Genomic DNA, 20,420 nt, shown 5'->3' on the forward strand with positions numbered 1-20,420 from the left:
TGTATTACTGTAATACTTTTATTTAACATAAATAAGCATAAACAATGTCAAAACATGTATTGTTTAAGCAGTACAGAAGCATAATGAAATGTACTGACTACCATATCAATGACATAATACAAAAAAAAAAAACAAGTAGCATGGATTTAAAACGCTTCACTTCTTCGGAAAAAAAAAAAAAAAAAGGAACAATAATTTGATCAGGGACTGTGGTCAGTGGTTTACCTCATTCTTTGTGCAAAAGCAAATGGTCCACGAATTTAAAACTGAAGTCAAAATTAAAAGTGCTTAAGTGAGGTTGGTAAAGCGCAGGCAGCATCAGAAGAAAAAAACATCAGTACGCTGTACTGAACATGTGTGGATTAACTGTACCTTACCTGCATTAGTGTTATGTGTTTGTGTATTTGTGTGTGTTCCTGGACGGGTCAGGCACTCCAGCTAGCAGTCAACACGGTGACAAGGAATGGCTTAAGGATTGGACCTGGAGACACTGTTCAGGTCTGAAGGTGGTCTTGGAAGGATGGTCTCAGGTCTCTGGAGTCTTCAGCTCATCTCATCTCCAGTCAGCCATTACTTAAGCTTGGCTGTTTGATGGCAGTCGGTGCCAGTGGAGTCTTATATCGTGATGTAATGCTGTCGGAGTTTAGCGACTAAAAACTCATGGGTAAGGTTATGCCTGGTGATTATTCCCACAATCTGAAAAAGAAAGATGCACATTTAAAATTTTGTTTTATTTTTTATAGCTCTGGTTTCTATATCTAAATTCTTCTTTATTTTATTTATTATTTTATTCTGTAATTTACTTATTACTGATAGTCTTTTGTATTTAGGTCACTGGTGCTCATGTAAGCATTTTACTGCCTCTCAAAATTAAATTTTTTTTTACATTTTCAATTAACTACATTTTACATTTAAACTAAATAGAAAATTTAGGTCAAATTTGTCTCTTTCTTGTTTTATTAAATATTTTAAGGGTTTTCACCATTATTATGATATAGGACAGTGAAGATGTCAGACAGGAAAGCATAGGGAGCAGAGAGAGGGAAAGGATCAGTAAAGGACCTCGAGCCGGGAATTGAACTCGATTGTGCATATCTGAGCGCGCCTCACACCAGTGAGTGGGCTTGACAAACCAACTGTAGAAACACTCTCTCCATAAGCACTAGACACTTTACTTAAGCTCCACCTTACAAGGACTCGATATGAAAAGCGATGTTTGCTTTATGAATGTACCACCTCTTTTCTTCAACCTTTAAATACTTCTTTTGCACAATATCTCACTCAATATTGTTCTGTCTTATCTGAAAGAATTTATATATATACACGCATCGGCCACTTTATTAGGTACACCTTACTAGTACCGGGTTGCCTTAATCCTTCATGGCATAGATTCAACAAGGTACTGGAATTATATTAACAGGATAGCATCACACAGTTGCTGCAGATTCGTCGGCTTCAGATTCATGATGCGAATCTTTTGTTCCACCACATCCCAAAGGTGCTCTATTGGATTGAGCTCTGGTGACTGTGGAGGCCATTTGAGTACAGTGAACTCGTTGTCATGTTCAAGAAAGGTTGGATCCATGCTGTCATGATGTTGATGCCAAACTCTGACCCAACTATACAAATGTCGCAGCAGAAATCGAAACTCATCAGACCAGGCAACATTTTTCAAATCTTCTATTGTCCAATTTTGGTGAGCCTATGTTAATTGTAGCCTCAGTTTCCTCTTCTTAGTGGACAGTAGCGGCACCCGGTGTGGTCTTCTGCTGCTGTAGTCCATCTTCCCTAAATTTGGACGTGTTGTGCGTTCACAAATGCTCTTCTGCAGACCTTGGTTGTAACAAGTGGCTAGTTGAGTTACTGTTGCCTTTCTATCAGCTGGAACCAGTCTGGCCATTCTCCTCTGACCTCTGGCATCAACAAGGCATTTGCGCTCTGTAAACCCTAGAGAGGGTTGTGCGTGAAAATCCCAGTAAATTAACAGTTTCTGAAATACCCAGACCAGCCTATCTGGTACAAACCAAGCACAGTCAAAGTCATTTAAATCACCTTTCTTATCAGGTGTACCTAATAAAGTGGCCAGTGAGTGTATATATAGCAGTAGTTCTCAAACTGTGGTACTCTGGCTTCCTTCTAGTGGTACACGAAGGAACTGCTAAATAATATTAGATTAAAATGAACACACTTTTAAGCCTTTGACATGTATGATAACTCTGATGTGATCAGCATTGGCTGTTCCCTGAAGCGACGATCACACCAGTCTGTACCCAGTACCCAGCAAACTTTACGGTTTACTTAAGATGTAATCTCATTCGCAACAAATAACTGAAATGCCACACGTAAGAATTGGTTAAGCACTGTATTGATTTAATCACTCGCTTTCTGACTCCTATAGGCCTACTGGCTATTATCCGTTAATACTACAACTTTTTAAGAACAGTGCCATTTTAAACAAACTTTTAAAAGCACATTCTAATTTAAACATTTAAGTTTTTTTTGTTTTGTTTTTTTACCTGCAAGAACAGTTAGGGCCCTATCATACACCCGGCGCAATGTGGCGCAAGACGCGGCGCAGTAGTCTTTTGGTAGTTTCAGCTTGGCGCAAGAGTCGTTTTGAGGTGTTGCGCTACGCTGTTTAAATAGCAAATGCATTAGCGCTCATTTGTGCGCCCATAGGCGTTCTGGTCTAAAAAGAAAGGCGTTCTGATGCGGACCGCTGGCGCGACGCTATTTTGAGAAACTATAATAGATTTTTCATTAGACTAAAACCAACCCGGTCTAAACTCCGGCGCAGAGTTGCGCCTCGCTTACGCACTGCTTAATACGCACAAGAGAGCAATAGGCAAATATCTTTACATATGAAAAAAATTAAAATATTAAGGATATATATAGGAAATAATAAGAATAGATATAGGATATAAATATAAAGGATTAAAATATTACAAAACATATTATTTTCTAGCCTACATAAATATGAAAAATCACTGCTTTTATGTCTTCTTCATCTCGGGAGGCTTTTTCAGTTCATTCATGACAATTTGCTTTTGTATAATGTTATTATTATTAGCAGTATTATTTAATATATCCATATTTATATTTGTTTTATTAAAAACAAGCTTAGATTTGCCCACCTGTCAGGTTTTAGACTATATGGGGCACAGCATGTGTTTTAGTCTATAACTCAGTTTTTGAACATACTTCGTTAATATTGTTCATTTATTCGTTTGCTGGAAATTAGAACTGAATTTAGAAATAGTTTTGAAACGAATCTTTGCGCTTAACAAACGCAATTAATTATTTATAGACTAATTGATGTCTGTGCGTAAAGGTTTCCCTATCCAAGAGCGAAAGTGATCCATTTTCTCTCATTCTTACGCAGTAGATGCTCTGTTTAACAGTTTTCTGTTAAAAAACTGTTAACTGTTTGCTTGTGAAATGCTTATTTTTTCCACTTAGACTTACTTTGCGTCCTGTAAATAGCGAATGCACTTATGGCGCGACGCAGCTGGGTCTTAAAGGGAATGGGAGATGAGACTCTAATTGGTTTATTCTCAAAACACACCTATAACTCATTAAGAAAATAAACTCAACCCTTTTAGCCCATGCGCCTTAGCGCAAAGCACGTTTTCCCGTCCGTAAATTAGCAAAAATGCGTTCTGACACACCCTGAGAGCGTTTGCGCCCTGCGTTTTGCGCTCAGTGCATGGACCGTCAAAATAGAGCCCTTAATGTTTAAACTATTTATAATGTTTAAAGTGGCTGTCAATTATACATATTCTTAATAATAGGAATTAATTTGCCTCATTTTTGAGCTGCGCAAAGCTGTAGCTGCTTAATTAGCCCAACTATCCTACTGTATTTCAATACTGGTTATTATGGTGGTACTTGGAGAGAATTTTTTTTTTCTGAGGTGGTACTTGGTGAAAAAAGTTTGAGAACCACTGCATTATAGTATTTGCATAGTTAGTAGTTAATGTAGTCAGACTAATACTCTGTTGTATATATACGTTTTAAATAGCTCTTACGTCCAGTTCATGTTCATATCTATGATTATATTTATTTATGTAGCACTTGACTTACCTCTCCTACTGCATTGACTACAGGTAAGTGTCGAAGCCCCATAGTCCTGAAAAGATTGAATACTTGGGAGACGTGTGTGTTTGGAGAGACTGTATACGGGCAGGGGTTCATGTAGGGCGTCACATCCTGTAAATAAATAAATAAAGGAAGAGAGAGAAATCAAGCTAATTATGTCTGAGAGAGACCACTGAAGAAACTGTCACCTCTGCATGGTTCAGTTTGCTACAAGAGCACTTCAACAATTCTGATTAACTCCAATTAAGACTCATTATAGACACACACAAGAACGCATCATTTATAAACGACATTAACAGTAGATTATGAACTGTTGCGTCACGCCATAAAGAGTTTGACAGGTCAGAGGACGTTACCACAATCATGCGTGGGTTGAGAAGGGCCAGGTCGAGATCGTGGATGTCAGGGAATCGTGGGTAATCCTCAGTCATCTCTGAGTGAGAGAGCCGTGGCTGTGAGGCACTCTGTGGAAAGGGAGAATATGGAAATTTAGAGCTGCACAATATATCGAAGAATTATCGATATTGCGATAATGGTATCTGCAATATTCATATAGTAGAGAGGAGAAATGCACCAAAATTAAAATTCTTGGCCGAACTAGTGTTATATGTTGGTGCACTGGATACAAGATTATCAGCACACACTGTTTATCCAAATTTGACCAATCAGATGGAGCCTTACTATCATTATACCTGCCTATCCAGTAGATGCTATTCTGCTATTAGCTAGAAAGTGAACCTAGAGATGAAAATAAATACTAATGACAAGAGTAGAGAGAGGAAAGAGAGGAAAATAACAACAGCTAATCTGCTTGTTAAGTGTGACGTCACGCTTAGCGGCTTCCGGGTCCAAGCGCTCTATTCAGCTGAATGGGGAGATTCATGAAATGGTAACAATAAACGTTTAAAAAGCGATTTAATACTTTCGAAAGTCACGATCGCAATATTTATGTCCATGCCTAACATCCGATGGCCAGAAAGTAATTCATTGTTTTATAAATTGTTAAAATTTTGGTATTTGTTATGCAGCAAGCCCAGAGATTGTTGTGTACACTATGACTTTATATAAAATTAACTTTAATGTGTGATATGAATAAAACGTGATCATAAACGAATGATTTCTCCACTCAAGTGAATGGCGGCTTGGACCCGGAAACAGCATTGCATACGTCACAAACACGTCACCACTTAACAAGCGGATATGAGTCAGAATATCTGCACATGTTTACATGTATTCATATTTGTCCATTTTGATGAAAAATAGTCATTATTGCCTGTTTATTTTGGTAAGATTGTTACATTTAAAAAAGAAAAAGCGAATAAAAATAGCTTTTCTCAAGGGGAAATGTTATAGCGCAACAAATATCGTTATCACAACACTCAATCGCATATTTTCCAAGTGTTGTGCATATACATTGCTCAAAATAAATGACTACACTACCTGACAAAAGTCTTGTCGCCTATCCAAGTTTTAAAAACAATAAATAATAACTTACTTAAAGTTGATCACTTGCTATCAGAAGTGGCTTATATGAAAGGTGAAGGCCTCTAGATTACGCTTATTTTACCAAAATAAAATATGATCATGCCAAGATTTTTAATTATTTAATTAGGACAGTAAGTTCTGACTTTGCTCAGACAAAAGTCTTGTCACTGAACAGAAATAATGTCCAGTATAGAAAATAAAGTCATGCTGCAGTGGAAACAGAATGAATATTGTGTCTGACTCCATCATGAGCTTGGAGGACTGCATCCATACATCTCTGCAATGACTCAAATCACTGATTAATAAAGTCATCTGGAATGGCAAAGAAAGTGTTCCTGCAGGACTCCCGGAGTTCATCAAGATCCTCTGTATTCATCTTCCAACGCCTCTCCTGACATGCTTAATAATGTTCATGTCTGGTGACTGGGCTGGCCAGTCCTGGAGCACCTTGACCTTCTTTGCTTTCAGGAACTTTGATGTGGAGGCTGAAGTATGAGAAGGAGCGCTATCCTGCTGAAGAATTGTCCCTCTTCTGTGGTTTGTAATGTAATGGGCAGCACAAATGTCTTGATACCTCAGGCTGTTGATGTTGCCATCCACTCTGCAGATCTCTCACACGCCCCCCATACTGAATGTAACCCCAAACCATGATTTTTCAGTCTCCAAACTTGACTGATTTCTGTGTATATCTTGGGTCCATGCAGGGTCCAATAGGTCTACTGCAGTATTAGTGATGATTGGGATGCAGTTCAACAGAAGATTCCAGGAAAAATCAACCTTCTGCCACTTTTCCAAATGATCAACTAGAAGTCAAGTTATTATTTGTTGCTCTTACAACTGGGATCCAAGACAAGACTTTTTTCAAGTAGTGTACACAACATTTTGAAAATGTTTATCAATTTCTTATTGAATATAGGTAAAATAATTTGGTGCATTTGAACAAAACAGATTTATTAAACAGATATATTTATTAAAATAATATTTTAGTCACTGAACATTGTTGAAAATAGAAAGATGATACATTTAAATTGATGCAAAACATTGGAAAAATGACTAAATTTTGATGATCCCTTTAGCGTATTTTCTTGAATTTAAGTTGCATTGCATTTACATGCCAACTAATTCTCATTAGATTATAAGTAGACTGTTGGTTGGAGTTAGGGTTGGTATAAGTTGACATGTACCTGAAAGGTTTCTTATAGTCAGTTAAATGTTTGTTGAAGGAGCAGATCAGCAGACAGTCTACTAATACGCAAATGAGAATTGATCTGCATGTAGTTGCAATGCAACTTTTATTCAACAAAATGTGCAATAGGGACCATCAAAATAAAGTCTTACCTTATATCTTTTTATTTAATATTTTTCCTTAACACATGAATTTGGGTGTACTAAAGTTAGACCGTTATCATAAGTTATTTTGTTCAATTAGCTCCACACTTGGCTTCAGTACAGACTAATCTTCTGTATATGAACAAATATAATATTGTAAACTATTCAAAGGTGTAACTTTTAATACACTTTTATACAGAGATTATGCATAACATAAAGCTGAATGAATGATCTTTCAATTGATGTATAGTTTGTTAGAATAGGACCACATTTGGCCGAGGTAAAACTACTTGAATATGTCTAAATTAAGTTCTTAGCAATGCATATTACTTATCCTTTACTCACACTCAAACAGTTCTAAACATTTACAACCTTCTTCTGTTGAACACAAAAGAAGATTTTCTGAATATTGTTGGAAAAAAAGCAGCCACTGACATCTATAGCAGGAACAAAAAAAACATTGAGGAAATCAATGGTTGTTTGTCCCCCAATATGCTTGAGTATATCTTTCTTTGTTTTCAAAAAAAGTAAGAAAGTTGAGGATGATAACAGAATTTCCATTTTTGGGTAAGCTGTCCCTTTAAGTGTAAAAAAAACTTGTAGGGGAATCCAGGATTAATCTAACTTAATTTGGCGCCTAAATAACTATCAGATCTCCTGCATCCCTAACAGTCCTCCAAGAAGATTAAGATCTTGTAATCTTACTTTATTGAAAATCCCTATTTCGAGGATGAAACGCAGGGGAGACCAAGCTTTTTCATGGGTGGGTGCTCGTTTATGGAATTGTTTACAACTGAGAATGGCCAGCTCTTTACCTGCTTTTTAAATCTCTTCTTAAAACTCACTTTTTCTTTCTAACAAGTATTAGTCTGCTGTTCATGCTTCTTAACTTGTCTGCACTTGCTTCACTAAGCAGTTATTGCCATTTCTTTACTTTGTTATGTAATACTTTCTTCACCTCTTCATTCTTTCATTCATTTTCTTGTCGGCTTAGTCCCTTTATTAATCCGGGGTTGCCACAGCAGAATGAACCGGCAACTTATCCAGCAAGTTTTTACGCAGCGGATGTCCTTCCAGCCACAACCCATCTCTGGGAAACATCCACACACACTTTCACACACACTCATTCACTACGGACAATTTAGCCTACCCAATTCACCAGTACCACATGTGTTTGGACTGAGGGGGAAACCGGAGCACCGGGAGGAAACCCACACGAAGGCAGGGAGAACATGCAAACTCCACACAGAAACGCCAACTGAGCCGAGGTTCGAACCAGCGACCTTCTTGCTGTGAGGCGACAGCACTACCTACTGCGCCACTGCCTCGCCTCTTCACCTCTTATTGTTTTATTTTGTAAATTCAATAAGCTTAAACATTGTCAGATGTCATTGTATTGCCAGATTTAAAAAAAAAAAATTGTAGAAACGGGAAGAAAAGAGAAGAGGAGGAGTTTGAATGACACTGACCGACTGGTTTTCAGCATAGCAGACGCCACGGATCAGCAAGTTGACAAGCTGTGAGCGCAGGATGAGTCCGTGAAAGGTGAGCGGTCTGAACCTCTCCTCCATGGTCCACTCTTCACTGGGTGACTGATCTGGGTAGAGGTTTGGGTATGGCGCGTGCCTGCCAACATCATCAACAAGAGACAGCATTAACAGTTGTAGTTGTTGTAGTATATCAGTAGTGGTAGTAGAAGTTGTAGTTGTAGTAGTTGCGGTACTAGTAGTATCTCAATGTTATGACATTTAGTTGATTTGTGTGGATCTATGCATACCATCTTGTGTTCTCTCTATGTGTTTATGCTTTTGTTTGAAGGAAGGCGGTTCCTGGAGGAAATTTGAGGGTGGATTCGATTGGTTCTTATCTCAACCTACTCTGTATAAAAGGACGTGCTGGAGCACTGATCAAGGCCTTTTGTGCCACAATGACTGATTTTATGAATTAGGCTTGTGTTCCTCCAGCATATTTCTCTGTTTTGCCCACCATTGAGCACTATGCCCGAGAGAGATTTAACTTAGTTTGGTATGTATAGAAACGTTTAACAATGTGATTAATGTTGTGACTTTGTCCTAATTTTTATTTTTTATTATTTCCTGTCTCAATTTGAGTTTCTTGCTCATTCGTTTCTACCCATAAAAGTTGTGGTTAATAGAATATACACTTGTAATATATTACACTTGTGAATAATTGTGAGAGGAGATGTACGTTTTGACGCATGTTTTATTTTGTACATTTGTTATTGTCTTTGGAAAAGGGAGTTAGGTAAATAATTGCTGTTTTTTCTTTATTCTTTTTATTTTCTTTAGGTAAAAAAGGATATTTTTGTTAGTTTTTTTTTAGGCCTGGTCTTCCCCTAAAGATATATCCTTATCTCCTTTAATAAACAAACTTGTTACAATTAAATTCTCTCTGGTATTGGCTCTCTTTTCTTTTCTGTTGTGATCGACCCCAAGACGGTCATAACACTCAGGGCTCTATTTTGACGGTCCATGCGCAGAGTGCAAAACGCAGGGCGCAAGCGCTTTCAGGGCGTGTCAGAAGGCATTTTTGCTAATTTAGGGACGGGAAAATCCGCTTTGCGCCATGGCGCATGGTCTAAAAGGGTTGAGTTTATTTTCTTAATGAGTTATAGGTGTGTTTTGAGAATAAACCAATTAGAGTCTCATCTCCCATTCCCTTTAAGAGCCAGCTGTGTCGCGCCATAAGCGCATTTTGACGTAAAGTAAGTTCACTTTTGCTTTTGCTCTTGTGGATAGGGAAACCTTTACGCACAGACATCAGTTAGCCTATAAATAATCAATTTCGTTTGTTAAGCGCAAAGATTTGTTTCAAAACTATTTCTAAATTCAGTTCTAATTTCCAGCAAACGAATAAACAAACAATAATAACCAAGTGTGGTCAAAATACTGAGTTATTTCCAAATACACCTGCCATGCCCGATATGGTCTAAAATTTGACAGGTGGACAAATCTAAACCCTCTAATAATAATAACATTATACAAAAGCAAATATATGTTTTGTAATATTTTAATCATTTATATTTATTTCCTGTATATATCCTTATTATATATATATATATATATATATGTATATGTATAGATATATATATGTATAGATATAGATATGTATAGATATATATATATATATATATATATATATATATATATATATATATATATATATATATCTCCTTAAGATATTATATATTTTTCATATGCAAAGATATTTGCGTATTGCTCTGCATCTTGGGTGTAGTGTGTAAGCCAGGCGCACTTTGCGCCAGACAATAGACCGACTTTGTTCTGGTCTAAAGATCAGACTATTTACAGTTTCTCAAAATAGCAACGCGCCAAAACACGCCTGCTTTTTTAGACCAGAACACCTATGGGCGCACATTTAAGCGCAAATGCATTTGCTATTTAAACAGTGTGGTGCGACGCCTTGCGCCACATTGCTCTGAGTGTATGATAGGGCCCTCAATCTTTTTATTGGTCTTTTGTAAGATAAAAACAAATATGGCGATAGGTAAACAGTAATATATTTATATATATATATATATATATATATATATATATATATATATAGAAACTGACTTTATATTGTCTGTTGTTAATCCCATCCCCTAACCCCTCGTTCATTAACTCAATCAACCAAACAAATAAATATATGTATATCAATATGTTTAAAGTTTACTGTAAATATACATTTGTTTTGTGTCATTTCAGTTGAATTAAACAGAAATGCTTAAAATGTACCCGCAATTCCAGAATGAGTCATACATAATTTCGCAAAGTGCTGTCATACAAATTCTCCACATCACTTTGTCTAATATTATACCATGCTCAAGAGGGTTATAATAGATATGAAGAGATAAAAGGTGATGGAACAAACCTCCTCTCTAGCATCTGCTGAAGGATGTCCTGGCCTTCCTCCGTCGGCTCTACAACCACATGTTCATCACACACATTGCGGAGCTCGCTTGATGGGTACGATTTCATCGACTGACACCTCCGCCTCTGCTCCCCCGCCCGCGTCAACACACTGGTTTTCTGAAGGAGCACAAGCAACAAGAGACAGGTTTTGATTGTTGTTGTTTTTTGTATACACTCTGAAAAAAATATATTTTTGCTGCTTGTTTTGAAATACTCTTTTAATATGAGCTGAATCAACACAACTCTTCAGTTTTCTGAGACAACTTAATTGTTTTATGTTCAATCCACTTAAATGTGCAAAAACAATTAAGTCTGTGTTAGGGCAAAATAAAGGAATTGTGTGGAATCCAGCACGTTTTACAGTGTAGAAACAAAGAGACAAACAATTCATTCATGTTGTCCCAACACAAAACAATGAAGTTAACCATAAACGATTTAATGGATTAAACATTAATTAAGTTGTCCCCAAAAATCTCAAGAATTGTGTTGTTTCAGCTCATTTTAAAGGTGCTGGATGCAAGTTTTGACTCTTCTAAAGCATATAAATACTATAATATGTTGGAGATATTTAAAAAAACATTCTTGCTTCTGCATTCTTTTGCTTTGAAAATGTGCGTTACGTGCCGGAATGTCTTTGTTTTGGTCATTTAACCCACTCAATGCCAGTTAAGCCAATTATATTTTAGCGTCCCGAGTTGCCATGGTGAAAAACCGCAGTAGGAAGTCTCTCTAAATAACCGAAATACGACCAATGTAATATAAATAAAAAGCTACAAATGAAGAGACAGCAGCACGGTAGCTCAGCGGTTAGCAGTGTCACCTCACAGCAAGAAAGTCACTGGTTCGAGCCCCAGCTAGGTCAGTTGACATTTCCGTGTGGAGTTTGCATGTTCTCCCCATGTTGGTGTGGGTTTCCTCCGGGTGCTCTGTTTCCCCCACAGTTTAAAGACATGAGCTAGGTGAATTGAATAAGCTAAATTGCCTGTAGTGCGTGTGTGTGTGTGTGTGTGTGTGTGTGTGTGTGTGTGTGTGTGTGTGTGTGTGTGTGTGTGTGTGTGTGTGTGTGTGTGAGAGTGTATAGGTGTTTCCCCTTCGGGGGGAACTTCAGCACTATAAGTGGATTTGATTGTAAAATCCACGCATTGGGAGGTTCGGTTCAGAAGCTACTCGTCTGAAAGAGTATGAACAGGCCAATTAAGAATGAATTGGCAGCGCAAGCCTGCGCAGGTGAGCGGCATAAGCAATCAACTGAGTATATAAGCTCACCTGGCGCCAGCAGACGCTATCCTTTTCGCTTCAGAGACTTTCTGATCGAGTCGATGAGGGTTCCTCCTGCTGTGACCAGCGATTCTGAGCGAACGAGAGCATTCTCCCGGTCCAGAGTGTGTACACGCAGTGGCAGACGGTCGAGCTGGGTTTCTCCCTTGCCTGGCGTTCTTTGGGGTCCGGTCCTCCAGAGCGGTGCGTATAAAGTTGCAAACTTCACAGAAAGAGCAACACAGTCGTGCAGCACGTCCTTTTCAGGACGGCGCTCCGACTGTGCGTTTCTGGATGCGGTGGTTTCCTGTCCTCGGATGATGGGCGCGGGCACTGCGTTACATGTCTGGGGGTCCAGCATGTTAATGCGCTGCTCGCGGGCAGTTCATGTCTTCATTGCGATGCCATGACTGTTGCGCAAGATCGCGGTTAGCCTTTGCAAAAGGGCGAACCACCCCAGTTGTCCCCTGCTCTGCAGCGGGCACTCGGGCAGATCTGAGGGTTTCAGCGAGAGATAATCCGTCGCCCACGGGCCCGCGGACCTCCCGCTCCTCTAAGCGCTCCATCCAAGCTTCGGGCGGGGGAAGCGATCCGTCTAACAGATGGTAGCCCTTACGCCCGATGACACCGGAGACCAGATGTCCACCGCGGCATCGGAGGGTGGGCTTTCATTGTCCGATGATGATCCAGACCCGCTCGCCCCCTTCGGGCTGGTGAGCGCTGTCACTACGGATCCTGAAACGGACATGTTAGCCGTGCTTTCCCGGGCTGCTTCGGCCGTGGGTTGGAGATGGTTTATCCCCCAGCTCCGCGGCCGGACCGACTAGAGGGGCGTTCCCTTCTTCCCGGAGGTGCACAGTAGGCTCACGCGGTCTTGTAAAGCACTTTTTTCTGCTCGTGCTGCGTGTTCCTCCACCCTAACCACTCTTGACGGTGAAACAGCCAGGGGGTATGTGGCGATTCCTCAGGTTGAGTGCGCGATGGCGGTAAATCCGCGCGGCGCCTCTTCTTGGCGGGGTCCGCCTCGTCTCCCATCCAAAGCCTGTAAGTTATCTACCTCCCTCGGAGCTAGAGCTTACATAGCTGCGGGCCAGGCTGCTTCCGCCTTGCATGCGATAGCCACCTACCAGCGCTACCAAGCGCAGGCGCTGGCCGAGCTGCACGAGGGTGGGTCCAACCCAGGCTTACGAGCTTCGCACCGCCGCCGACTTAGCTCTTCGGACTACTGAGTCCGCTGCGTGTGCGTTGGGGAGGACAATGTCCACATTAGTGGTCCAGGAGCGCCACCCCTGGCTGATATGCGCAAAGTCGACAAAGTCCGCTTTCTTGACTTCCCCATATCCCCAGCCAGGTTCGGCGACACTGTCTGTGAATTCACCCAGGAATTCAAGGCGGTGAGAGAGCAGTTGGTGGGTGATGTCTTATCGGCGGTCCGTAGCCCGCTCCGCCCGCCGTGCCATTCATACCTGCTCCTCGCCGAAGGCGCCCGCCTACGAGAGCCGCTCCGCCCCCGCACACGCCTCCGGCGAGCGAGCGCGTCGGGCACCTCGGAAGCAGGCAGCCCCCCTGCCCAGAACGCCGCTAAGTCCGGCAACGGACCGCGAAGCGCCCCTGGGACAGGCCATCTGGAGAAGAGGGAACTTGCTCTTTCCCCGCTGGAGGGCGGGGCCCCATTTCCAACGGCACTTTTTACTGCCATGAAAACATTATGAAAGGGCACTTTTCACTTCCCCAGATGTGACAGCCCGAAATCTGCCAGTCTGGGACGCTATGCTTTCTAGCTTGCAGATTCGGTGCGTTTCGCCAGTGGCTCACGAGCGCTGGGAGGACGGTCTCCTTTCTCCCACCCCTCGAGCCTCCAGTCCGGAGCTCGGGTTTGGAGTGAGAGCAAATATCTCACCTCCAGCTTTTTCCGTGGGACCCGCGAGCTTCCCGGATCAGCACACCCACTCCGCGCTGCCCCACTGCTGGTACGTCAGCGATTGTAGCGATGAGTCCATTAGCGAGAGCTCTGCCTGCCTGGTTAGCGCGGGCCAGCTCTTCGCGGTGGCTCATACGCACAATCAGACTCGGCTATGCGATTCAGTTCGCGAAACGGCCCCCCAAGTCACGGGTGTGTATTCACCAGGGCCAGCCCCCTGTCCGCCCCTGTCTTGCGAGAGGAGATTGCTGTCCTCCTGGCGAAGGATGCAATCGAGCCGCTCCCTCCAGCCGAGATGGAGAGCGGGTTTTACAGCCCACGCTTCATCGTGCCCAAAAAGAGCGGTGGGTCACGGCCAATCCTAGATCTGCGCGTTTTGAACCGCTGCCGTTCAGAATGCTCACGCAGAAGCGCATCCTCCGGTGCGTTCGTCCTCTGGGTTGGTCTGCAGCATTAGACCTGATGGACGCGTATTTCCATGTCTCCACTCTTCCTCGCCACCGACAGTTTCTGCGGTTTGCGTTTGAAGGTCGAGCTTGGCAATACAAAGCCCTCCCCTTCGGGCTCTCTCTGTCTCCGCGGGTCCTCACCAAGCCCGCGGAGGGTGCCTCAGCACCCCTTCGGCTCGCGGGCATCTGCATACTCAATTTCTTTACGACTGGCTGAATTGCCCTCTCTTTTGATTATGCAGAGTTGATTATGCACAGAGACAAAGTGCTCTGGCACTTCCACCTGTGGGGGTTTCAGGTCAACCGAGAAAAGAGCAAACTCGCCCCCGTGCAGAGGATCTCTTCTCTCGGGCTGGAGCTGGACTCGGTCACCATGGCAGCGCGCCTCTCCGGAGAGCGCGCTCAGCTGATGCTGTACTGTCTGAGAGAGCTCGACAGTAAAATAGTGGTCCCACTGAAACTATTTCAGAGGCTCCTGGGGCATATGGCATCCGCAGCCGCTTCATGCCGCTCGGATTATTCTATATGAGACCACTTCAGCACTGGCTTCACGATCGAGTCCCCAGACGCGCATGGCACGCGCGCGCACACCGAGTCTCTGTTACTGCGCTGTGTCGCCGCGCCCTCAGCCCTTGGAGCGACCCCTCGTTCCTACAGGCCTGGGTGTCTCTAGAACAGGCGTCCAGTCTTGTTGTCGTTTCAGCAGACGCTTCCAACACGGGCTGGGGGGCTGTGTGTTGCGGGCATGCGGCTGCGGACCTGTGGAAAGGTACCCAGTTGCATTGGCATATCGCCTGGAGCTGTTGGCAGTGTTCCTCGCTCTCCACCGTTTTTTTCCGGTGTTGGAGCGGCAACACGTGCTGGTCAGGACGGACAGTACGGCGGCGGTGGCGTATATCAGCCGTATAGGGGGTATGCGCTCTCGCCGCATGTCTCAGCTCGCCCGCCGTCTGCTCCTCTGGAGTCATCCGCGGCTGAAATCGCTGCACGCCATTCATATTCAGGCAAGCTCAACCGTGCAGCCGATGCGCTCTCACGGCAGCCTTGCGTCCTGGAGAATGGAGACTCCACCCCGAGTCAGTTCAGCTGATATGGGCGCGATTCGGGGAAGCCCAGATCGATCTGTTGCTTCCCCCGAGATCGCTCATTGCCAGTTGTTCTTTCCCTGACCGAGTGCTCTCGGCACGGATGCACTAGCTTACAGCTGGCCTCGGGGCACGCGCAATACGCGTTTCCCCCAGTGAGCCTGCTCGCGCAGTTACTGTGCAAGGTCAGGGAGGACGAGGAACAGGTTGCTGGTTGCGCCCCTCTGGCTCAACCGGACCTGGATGTCAGAGCTCTCCCTCGCGATAGCCCTCCCCTGGCAGTCCCTTCGAGAGAGCACCTACTCTCTCAGGGACAGGGCACCACCTGGCACCCTCGCCGATCTTTGGAGATTTTTAGACGCGAGGAAGACTTAGGTAACCTCCGATTGCGGTGGCTAATACCGTCACTCGGGCTAGAGCCCCCTCCCCGAGCGCGCCTATGCCCTGACGTGGAGTCTATTCACTGAATGGTGTGTCTCTCGCTGAGAAGACCCCCGTAATTTGCCAGATCAGCGTTGTGCTTTCTTTACGCCGAGAGAAGTTGGAGAGCAGGCTGTCGCCCTCCACACTCAAGGTTACGTGGCTGCCATCTCCGCTCTCATAACGCGGTGGCTGGCAGCACCGTGGGAACGCATAACCTCATCATCCGGTTCCTCAGGGGCGTTAAGCGAATTAATCCACCCCGCCCCCCTTCATGCCCTCTTAGGATCTCGCCCTCGCTACACAAGCTGCGTCAGATCCCTTCGATCCTCGACTCAGTATCTTTCTGTCCCTGAAGACAGCTCTGCTGGTCGCGTTGATATCGATTAGAGGGTCGGGGACCCGGAGGCATTTTTCGGTCAGTGACTCGTGCCTGTAATTGGGCTGGCTTCTCTCACGTCCTGAGACCCCGCCCGCAATATGTGCCCAAGGTTCCTACCACTCCGTTTTAATACGAGGTAGTGAGCCTGCAAGCGCTGCCCTCGGAGGAGGCAGACCCAGCCCTTCTTTATTGTCCAGTTCGCGTTTTGCGTATTATCCGGACCGCACTCAGAGTTTAGATCATCTGAGCAGCTCTTCGTCTGTTATAGCGGTCGGCAGCAGGGAAGTGCCGTACCGAAATAAGTTCCCACTAGATTGTGGATGCCTTTCTTTCACTATCAGAGCCGAGATGAGCCGCGTCCCCCGAGAGCGCGTGCGCACTCCACTCGGAGCTTCGCATCCTCTCGAGCGCGCGCACGCGGCGCCCCTCTAACAGACATCTGTAGAGCTGCGGGCTGGGTGACACCCAACACATTTGCAAGGTTTTACAATCTGCGAGTGGAGCCGGTTTCCTCAAGGGTATTAGGTAACCCTTGGTGATTGAGGAAACAATTCGGTAGGGTGTTGAAACACGCTTGCTGCGCCATTTTCCCTAACACGGAGATACGTGCGCCTTTTTATCTGTCAGTAAAGTTCCCCGTCAGGTGAGCCCTGCAGATTCCTCTGTGGCCCCCAGCTCTGACTCAGCGGAGGAGTCACTTGCTGGCCCACTACGTTGTAGGTCTGCCCGCTGGTCAGCCCGCGTTTTGGGTAAAGGTGCCTGCTATGCGTGGTCCCCACTAGGCGATCCCATATGCTTATTCAGCCACGGTTAAGTCCCCCCCCCCTGGGCGGACCCGTGTCTTCCCTCCCTGCTAACCACTCTTTTGCTATGCGTACTCCCCCTTTTTAGGGCTAGTCCATATGTAAATTCTGCCATCTATCCCCCCTTGGGTAAGGGATGGCCTCCGCAGCGTCCTCCCTATCGGGATTGCACGCTTCCCAACGTACTGTCGTATTTTCCTAGAATTATCTAGATGCTCACGACTTCCCAAAAAATATATATAAATCCGTAAAACTTCTGTTGAAGTAGGATAAATTAGGGCCAGGGACACGTTGGAGGACCGCGCCCCCCATGATGTGGGTGCGTCACGCTTGCTTGACTATCTCCTCATCGGGGGTGTTGGTAAGGTGCAGTCATTATGGCGCTTTCAATGGGCTCCCAATGCGTGGATTTTACAATCAAATCCACTTATAGTGCTGAAGTTCCCCCCGAAGGGGAACGTTCGAGGTTACTAAAGTAACCCTTCGTTCCCCGAGGAGGGGAACGGAAGCACTATACTCCGTCGCCATAATGACTGTCCCTTAGCTGTTGAAAGTCTCTTCAGCTTAAAAAGGATAGCGTCTGCTGGCGCCAGGTGAGCTTATATACTCAGTTGATTGCTTATGCCGCTCACCTGCGCAGGCTTGCGCTGCCAATTCATTCTTAATTGGCCTGTTCATACTCTTTCAGACGAGTAGCTTCTGAACCGAACCTCCCAATGCGTGGATTTTACAATCAAATCCACTTATAGTGCTTCCGTTCCCCTCCTCGGGGAACGAAGGGTTACTTTAGTAACCTCGAACGTTCTCAGTACTGTGTTGCTGCTGGAAGGGTATTTACTTCGTAAAACATATGCCAGAATAGTTGGTGGTTCATTCCACTGTGGCAACTCCTGGTTAATAAATGGACTAAGACAAAGGAAACTGAATGAATGAAATAAAGAGACAAAAAATAAATCATAATGTTGTAAGTCCTATTTGTTAAAAGTTTGTGTGACGTTGTTGATGTTTTCCTTAAACAATATAATAATTTTTTTTTATTTTTAGAATAATTAAGTTACAAATAAGGTAAATGTAATATATAAAGTAAAACAGTAAAAGCATATCTGTGAATCTCCTGCATGCAAAAGTTTGTGCAACGCTGTGTCAGACAACATTGCTAACTGATGTTTTCTCAGTACAGTATAATTAAATAATTCATAATACAAGTTACAAATTAGGTAAAAGTTACAAATTAAGTAAACCTGAAGAATCAAACCAAGGATCAGAGAATCCTTGTAGCAAACTTATTTGTATGTTGCTCTAAGAAAGCAACCGTTCATTTGTGTTGTGTTTTATTTTCATTTGTTCATATTCATTTATTCTTCATTTAATTATTTTATTTAATCATATAATCATTAATCATTTATAGAATTATCATCATATCATTTTATTGATTATTATTTAATGATTTAATTATTATTATTGATGATTATTTGTCAGTTGATTATGCTTTTATTCACCTTATTCTCAGCTGTCGAGCGGGCACTGCCATTTGAATCTTTTTGTCTCGCGACTTCCGGTCACATTCACTTCCATTCATTTTTTGACGTTAACAACTGCTCGTTACGCTGCTTGATGTTGCAATTTAATATTTTCTTATTATATTATGCTACTTGGTCTGTGTTGTCATGCAAACATTTGTTTGTTGAGCAAGTAGTTTGGCCATTTTCTGCCGTTTATTATTCCTAGTCATTTCTCCCATAGGTGACTGAATCGGAAGTTCTAAGACAATCGCGAAAACAGGCGCACTTACGCATTTTAGAATAAGGTCAATATTTTATTATTAATATTTTCCTATAACTATTGCTTTATTATTATTTCATTTTTCTATGATGTTATAATCTTATGACTGTGTGGATTCAAGCAACGCTTGCTTTTGTGAAAACAAAATAAAATAATATCTCCATTTCAAGGTCTGTTTTTTCACTGGACAATGTTGTTAAGCAGCAATTTTCCATTGCTGTTGCTTGAGATATAATAACACTTGTTTGATTTATCCTGGTCAGAAGAAGTCATCATATGCAGCTAAGATTATTTAGCTCGTATTTATCTCGTGCTCCTCTCTAGCTTTGGGTATTGGGTGGCTCCGCTGGCTTGTTGTCTGGATACCCAGAGAGTCTGTTATATTTTCTGACAGGATCTGGCATCTAGATCTTATTTATCAGGCGTGAAGAATGTGATCTAACCAATCGTAAAAGCAATGCAGTGTTTACAGAACATTGAGTATTGTATTCTGTCATAAAGAAAACGTGGCTTTCACTGGGTAACAGTTTAGATTAGCAAACATAGTACTATTAACTATAATTATTAACTATTAAGAAGTACATTGTTGACATGTTTATCACTAGCATGCTACTGGTTTATTAGAGCATTATACACTCCTATATATCTCTGGAAAAAAATCAAGTACGTGGGCTAAGTACTAAAATAAAGCTGTGCTACTGAGCGCGGTGTATAAAAACACTAGGCCGTTTGCACCATCTTGTGGTCTACATGATGCAGTTCAGTAATGGTAGAGTTGGGGCTTTGTTTTTGTACCTTGAATTTGATATTGTTGCTTATTAGGATATTTCCCTTCATGAACTCCTTCTCGTTATCTCTGTTCTCGGTGACCACAGGGAATGCGTGATAGACGGTGGTCCTCAGGATGCTGACCAGAGACTGAATGCGGGTGTGAGGATACACATATGTCAGGTTGGGCTCCATGATATCACTGGCTGTCAGTCTGAAGAGGAACACAGAGGATTGTGTAAGAATAATTGCAATATATAAGAAAGAAAGACAAAAAGACAGAAAGAAAGACAGAAAGAAAGAAAGAAAAAAAGAAAGAAAGAAAAAAGAAAAGAAAGAATGAATGAATTAAACGAACAAATGAATGAATGAATAAATGAATTAATGAATGAATGAAAGAAAGAAAAAGGAAAGAAAGAAAGAAAGAAAGAAAGAAAGAAAGAAAGAAAGAAATTTTAAACCTTATTCAACAATATTTAACATCACATACAAACTATTTTTCTAATAATAAATCGAAATTTATTTCATTCTCAATTACAGCGCAGAAAATATTATTTACATTTATTATTTATATAATATATAAAATAAAAAGAATGAAAGAAAGAAAGAAAGAAAAAGAAAGAAAGGAAAGGAAAAGAAAGAAAGAAAGAAAAAGAATTTTAAACCTTATTCAACACTATTTAACATCACAAAAAACATTGATCAC

General features: G+C 42.6%; 1 protein-coding gene across 4 annotated transcripts in view; it reads right to left on the reverse strand.

Moving 5' to 3' along the window:
* clcn6 (Cl-/H+ antiporter 6) overlaps window positions 1-20,420 on the reverse strand; it is a 43,409-nt gene continuing 22,989 nt past the window's right edge. For all 4 annotated transcript variants that reach the window (XM_087265416.1, XM_087265418.1, XM_087265417.1 and 1 more), the window contains exons 18-23: window positions 19,742-19,928; window positions 10,807-10,964; window positions 8,382-8,538; window positions 4,455-4,562; window positions 4,084-4,209; window positions 1-696 (exon numbers count right to left, since the gene is read on the reverse strand). In XM_087265416.1, the coding sequence (XP_087121542.1) occupies window positions 616-696; window positions 4,084-4,209; window positions 4,455-4,562; window positions 8,382-8,538; window positions 10,807-10,964; window positions 19,742-19,928 (817 nt within the window). In that variant the 3' untranslated portion in view covers window positions 1-615. The remainder of the gene's footprint in view (window positions 697-4,083; window positions 4,210-4,454; window positions 4,563-8,381; window positions 8,539-10,806; window positions 10,965-19,741; window positions 19,929-20,420) is intronic.

The sequence above is a fragment of the Danio rerio genome, chromosome 8 (genome assembly GCF_052040795.2).
Source record: "Danio rerio strain M-AB ecotype USA chromosome 8, GRCz13ab, whole genome shotgun sequence".
Taxonomy (NCBI): Eukaryota; Metazoa; Chordata; class Actinopteri; order Cypriniformes; family Danionidae; genus Danio; species Danio rerio.